General features: G+C 41.4%; 1 protein-coding gene across 6 annotated transcripts in view; it reads left to right on the top strand.

Moving 5' to 3' along the window:
* The window catches only part of GRM3 (glutamate metabotropic receptor 3), a 114,318-nt gene extending 109,216 nt beyond the window's left edge, over nucleotides 1–5,102 (top strand). For all 6 annotated transcript variants that reach the window (XM_074901623.1, XM_074901617.1, XM_074901618.1 and 3 more), the window contains one exon: nucleotides 4,534–5,102. In XM_074901623.1, the coding sequence (XP_074757724.1) occupies nucleotides 4,534–4,607 (74 nt within the window). In that variant the 3' untranslated portion in view covers nucleotides 4,608–5,102. The remainder of the gene's footprint in view (nucleotides 1–4,533) is intronic.
* The last annotated feature ends 898 nt before the right edge of the window (nucleotides 5,103–6,000 follow it).

Genomic DNA, 6,000 nt, shown 5'->3' on the forward strand with positions numbered 1-6,000 from the left:
CAGCTCTTCACTCCATCAGTCATTAATGCCATGAGTATGGTCATGGTCATGAGCAGCAAGTGACTCACAGACAGTTTTTAACAGAGTTCCTTGAACTATGAAATCTGGCTAAACACTATGAGAAAAGGTAAGGGACATTATGGTGCTCTTGGGTAGTGTTAAGTGTTAGTTCCAAAGTTGTATCTCAACTACATCCTTAAACTGAACAGTGGAGGGGGCACCTGAGTCAATGGTCAACCGCATAAGCTGCAGTGTAGTAGTGGTCATGAGAGCTCCTCGTGTAGGCATCTGAATACACCAACTTGTCTTTAATATATGCTCTGCAGAAAACAAGTAGAGGTGAATATTTGACTTCTAAGCAAGGAAACTTGTTTTAGTGGCACCAAGCTTTGATCATTTTGACAGCTGAGGTCTGGACTACAAAAGAATATAGATTTAAGCTGAAGAGAGTCAGGATATATATGTACCTAGGCATACGGCATGTTTTGAAACTTATATATCCATACATATTTATTTGAATCTGAAAATTCACATTTTTTCAGAATGCTGTAAGTTCTGCTTCGCCTTCAGTGTTTCTGCCACCAAGGTGTTCCCCATGGTTCCTGTGGCCTTTTTTATTGGTTTGGCAGAGGTATCCCCATAAGGTAGGAGGTCAGCACTTAGAAAACTTCCCAGAGAGCTCAGGTCTGATTTAAGCTCCTACATGATTCAGGCTGAGCTTTTACACACAGCTGCACACAGACTTGAGTTCTTCCATGTGTCCCTCAAAAGGGTAAGAAAAAGAAGTGAAGCTACTCTTTATAGCCAGACTTAAATTTTCTCTCTTGGAATTTATTTTCCCAGCCCTTACTCCAAACTATCCCTGATATATGTTTTTTATACATGATTAACTCACAGTTGTTCAGCTGTGAGCACAAGTAGAGGAAGTGGGATGCAGACAGCAAGTTTGAATCTGCCTGTTCGTGACTATGTAGGCGTGCTGCAAGGTGCCCATGGCAGTGCTGGGCCCTTGCACTTTACCTCTGGTTCTTTTCCTTGGATTATCTAAGCAAAATTAGGGATGGCCAGGAAAGAGGAGATCAAAAGCATGAATTGCAGCCAAATCAAGGCTTCTGGTCATGTCACACATTTGTCTTTGACCTCAATACAAGGCAAAATTGAGGTGAAGTATCTCTAGCATATCCAGCAATACTTCAGGAAACCCCTTGGCTGCTGCTATGAGATACAACATGAAATTCAGAACCCTGCAGGGCCAGCGATTAACATTGCTGAGGTCTGTAAGAAAAAGCAAGATCTTTTGTTCTGTCTCAGAGAGAGCTGGATACTTAGCGTGAGTACTTTACTCCACCCAACAGAGTTAATAACTGCCTCCCAGCACTACAAGAGAGGTAAGTGCTGTGGAGGAAGCCTGAGAACTCAAAAGGCAAGGCCACTCATTTCTCACCTACCACCGTATTTCTCTGTCCAACTTTGACATCCTCCTGACCCAGTTACCGTAGTATTTGAGCTATTCATGCTCTTCAATGTGTTGGACTTCAAAAAAACCCTAAAGCTAAAAAAAGTTCTGGGTGGGTGACTGATGTTGACAGAAAAAAAAAAAAATTAAAAATGCTTTTGCCTGTAGTCATACTGCAGTAGAACAGGGTTTAGAAACAGGTCTCACAAACAGTACTGATTTTTCTATTTGCCAACTATAAGTAGACATAAAAATAACAACAATAATGAAAATTTCAGGTCAGTGTGCTGTTATATTATATCCAGTTAAAAACTGAATACAATACCTGGTAATTTTTACAAAATCATAGACATGATGCCCTATGACCTTTTATCTACAGTGACTGCTTTCATGTATGTGACTCAGAACACATATCCAGGTTGTGAGAGATCAAACTCCATCTTCCTAATTCAGAGCAGGGGCTCATTCTTGGCTCTCTTATTTATCAATCAGGAATATGTCCTGCCCTCTAAGTATTAGGTCAGTCCAATGGGTACCTCTAAATTTCTCTTGTTAAAGCAGTTCTGTTTTCAATGAAATATTTATTCAGTCAATGAAAGAATTAGAAAGAGTAGCCGATTTGAAGAAAAAATTATTTATTCTGAAAATAATGCTGACCATCCTTAAAGAACTAGTCTGCAACTGAGAGTGTAGCCAGCACCAGTTTTGGAAGTTTGAGCATGCCCTTGTCAGCTGCATAAATTGCTTTTTATACTGGATGATTGAGTTTACTAAGTCATTGCTTGCAGTGTGTTTTCTTTGATGAAGGCATCACATTTCTCTGGGTCACTGTTATCATTAACCTAATGCATCTTTCAAAAAACAGCTTTGTGGTGCCATAAGCAGAGATGTCACAAAGTATCTGAAAAAACATTCCTAATGCCCAGTGGATAATTTTAACAAAGATGGACAAACCAGCTTGCTTTTAAATTAAAATCCAGTAGTCTTTAGCAGAATAGTAATATACCCTACAGTCAAAATACAAATACATTTAGACATAGATTCTGATACTCCGATTCAATTGTCATCTTGTATCACTGAAGCAATGCAAACCTGTTGTATAAAATATTAGGCAATGTAGACAAAGGTATCAGAATCTGCCACTCACCTCTGGATGCATACTGAATCCTGATCCAGAGCTCCTAGAAATTAAGGGTATTATGGCCAGAACATAATCTGGGACTAACAAGAAATAATCTTGCTTTCAAATTGAGTTACTTAAAAAATTCTTCATCCAGCATGTACTTAGAATTATTTTTTTTTTTTTTTAATTAAAAAGTAGATCAACGCAAGGCCCTAATATGCAGAGGTGGATTCTCTCCCAGATTTAAAAATGCATATATTATATTTCAGGAATGTTCATTTCAATTATGTGAAAGCTCAAAGGATCAGACCTTAGCATTTCTTGCCAATAAAACATGAAAAATCCAAAGATTCACTTTTTATTCTACGGGGATATCTTAACACCACTCTAGTTATATTAATTCACACTACCATGCAAAGTGTTATAAAGTGAGACCCAGTGGCACAGAATAATCAAAAAGAATTTAATTATTCAGGCACTTCTTGAAGAAGTGTTCAGTAGTCAGCAAAGAGAAATCAGGTTCCTCCAGCAGATTCTTCAGTCTCAGATCTTGCACCTTGTAGAGGTGCAAGCAGTACCTCCATCAGATCCACTGCTGACACAGTACGTGTCACATACAGTGACTTTTCACAGAATCATCTAGGTTGGGAAAGACCTTGAAGATCATCCAGTCCAACCATCAACCCAATACTGACAGTTCCCAACTACACCAGATCCCTCAGCATTATGTCAACTCGACTCTTAAACCCCTCCAGGGATGGGCACTCCACCACCTCCCTGGGCAGCCCATTCCAACGCCCAACAACCCCTTCTGGAAAGAAATGCTTCCTAATATCCAGTCTAAACCTTCCCTGGTGCAACTTGAGGCCATTCCCTCTTGTCCTTTCGTTTGTTTCTAGGCTAAAAAGGCTCAAACCCAGCTCTCTGCACCCTCCTGTCAGGGAGCTGTAGAGGGCGATGAGGTCTCCCCTCAGCCTCCTCTTCTCCAGACTAAACACCCCCAGTTCCCTCAGCCGCTCCTCGTACGACCTGTGCTCCAGACCCTGCACCAGCTCCGTTGCCCTTCTCTGGACACGCTCGAGTCATTCAATGGCCTTTTTGTAGTGAGGGGCCCAAAACTGAACACAGGAATCGAGGGGCGGCCTCACCAGTGCCGAGTCCAGGGGTCAGATCCCTTCCCTGTCCCTGCTGGCCACGCTATTGCTGACACAAGCCAGGATGCCATTGGCTTTCTTGGCCACCTGGGCACACTGCTGGCTCCTGTCCAGCCGCTGTCAATCAACCCCCCCAGGTCCCTCTCTGACTGGCAGCTCTCCAGCCACTCCTCCCCAAGCCCGTAGCGCTGCTGGGGGTTGTTGTGGCCCAAGGGCAGCCCCCGGCATTTGCCCTTATTGAAACTCCCCCAGTTGGCCTCAGCCCATGGCTCCAGCCTGTCCAGGTCTCTCTGCAGAGCCTCCCTACCCTCGAGCAGATCAACACTCCCACCCAACTGGGTGTCAGCTGCAAACTGACTGAGGCGGAACTCGATCCCCTCGTCTAGATCATCAATAAAGATGTTAAACAGGAGTGGCCCCAAAACCGAGCCATGGGGGACACCACTCGTGACCGGCCGCCAGCTGGATTTAACTCCGTTCACCACAACTCTCTGGGCCCGGCCATCCAGACAGTTTTTTACCCAGCAAAGCGTGTGCCCATCCAAGCCTCGAGCGGCCAGTTTCAGCAGGAGAATGCTGTGGGAAACGGTGTCAAAGGCCTTACTAAAGTCAAGGTAAACAACATCCACAGCCTTTCCCTCATCCAATAAGCAGGTCACCCTGTTGTAGAAGGAGATTTTAATTGGGCATCTTGGTTAAATTAGTTGAGATGATCCAAATCAACATAAATTCTAATCCTGTGTGTTGTGATTTTTTGCCACCCTGAAGTCAGTTGATTTTCCCCTCTCTTTCTCTTTCAGCATCTGCTAGCATGTATGTACCAACTGTCTGCAATGGAAGGGAAGTTCTGGACTCCACCACTTCATCTCTGTGATTGTGACTTGCAGTTCAGTTCTTGAGTTTTTAGACTGTTAGGCAAAATTTTGCACATGTTGTGCACTCCAGAAAACACCAGAAAGCAAAAGAAATCACAACAAAATTAGTACCTTTTTTAGAAACAGTGTAATAAATTATTTTTGAGGATTGTACAGTATATAGTGATGTTCTGGAACTTTTTAGACTGATTTTAGCCCTTCTGTTGTTAATGGTCATAAGGGACATGTAAATAACCATGGTTCACAATGTGCATAGTCCTGCAGTAAGGGAGTGATTTGTTGCAAGCAGAGTTGCAATGTTAGGTGACTTCTTTCCTACAAAATTTTTTTGTAGCTCCTTGTTGTAATTAACTTAGACTGCATTTCTATGTTGTATATTACAGTTACCTTACGTGTAACAGCTTGGTTTTCTCAGCACAAAACAACAGTATTAATGTAAAGGCACCAATAATAAAAAGATAAAAGTTTTTCAGCATGGTTTCATTTTTGTTTCTTCCTCCCTCAAGGTCATTACATCTCTCTAGTCAGGAGGATAGGTTAAAAAAAGATAAAAAGTCTGCAGTACTAGTATGTACAAACACATATCTGTGTATGGGTCTGTGCCTGCGTTACAAAATCCATATCACATAATAAGTGCTTACAATGAATGCTTTGTCAGGGTCAAGTATAAATTCCCTCTACTTTAAAAAAAAAAAAAAAAAAAAGCATATTATTAAGGCACCTCAAATATTCTTTTTATTAAAATGTAGGGTAATTTTCAAAAGTGAAAATGTCTAATTGCATCTCAATGAGATATTGGAAAAAAGTTTTGATCGCTGGTTCACTCATTTGGCATGATTTAATGCTGTCATGCACACAATAGATTGGTAGCATATAAAAACCAAAGAGATTTTAGATTAGGTTGGCAAAGAGATGGAATAAAATCTGTCAGAAAATTAGCTAAAACTGTCTTATACCTCCAGCCAAAACAAAGCTGGTTCAGTTTACCTGCATCAACAGCGCTGTGAAAGGTAATTGGAGCACCACAGAAATGGAGACAAAAAAAAAAAAGCCAAAAAAAGAGAAATCCAGGAGACATTTACACGTCTCTGGGGTGACCTTTGCATTCAAATCAAACGATTCAGAACACACATACCAGCTACTAGACAATTGCAAAATACTTTTAAAGTCTGGCTTTTATAACTGCACTCTTAAAGCTGCCCTCACTCTATTGAAACAACCTGAAATCCTCCCTTCTGCCAGGTCCAAAAAGTCATTAAGGAAACAAACACACCTTTGATTAATGTGTCTGGGCAAATTTACCTAAGGGCTTGTTCCCGTTGATCTCATCTCAGCTGAGGTCAGTAGCAAAATTCTCATTGACTTCAAAGGTAACACCACTGAGGCTTGAAA

Source organism: Athene noctua, chromosome 3 (assembly GCF_965140245.1).
Source record: "Athene noctua chromosome 3, bAthNoc1.hap1.1, whole genome shotgun sequence".
Classification (NCBI taxonomy): domain Eukaryota; kingdom Metazoa; phylum Chordata; class Aves; order Strigiformes; family Strigidae; genus Athene; species Athene noctua.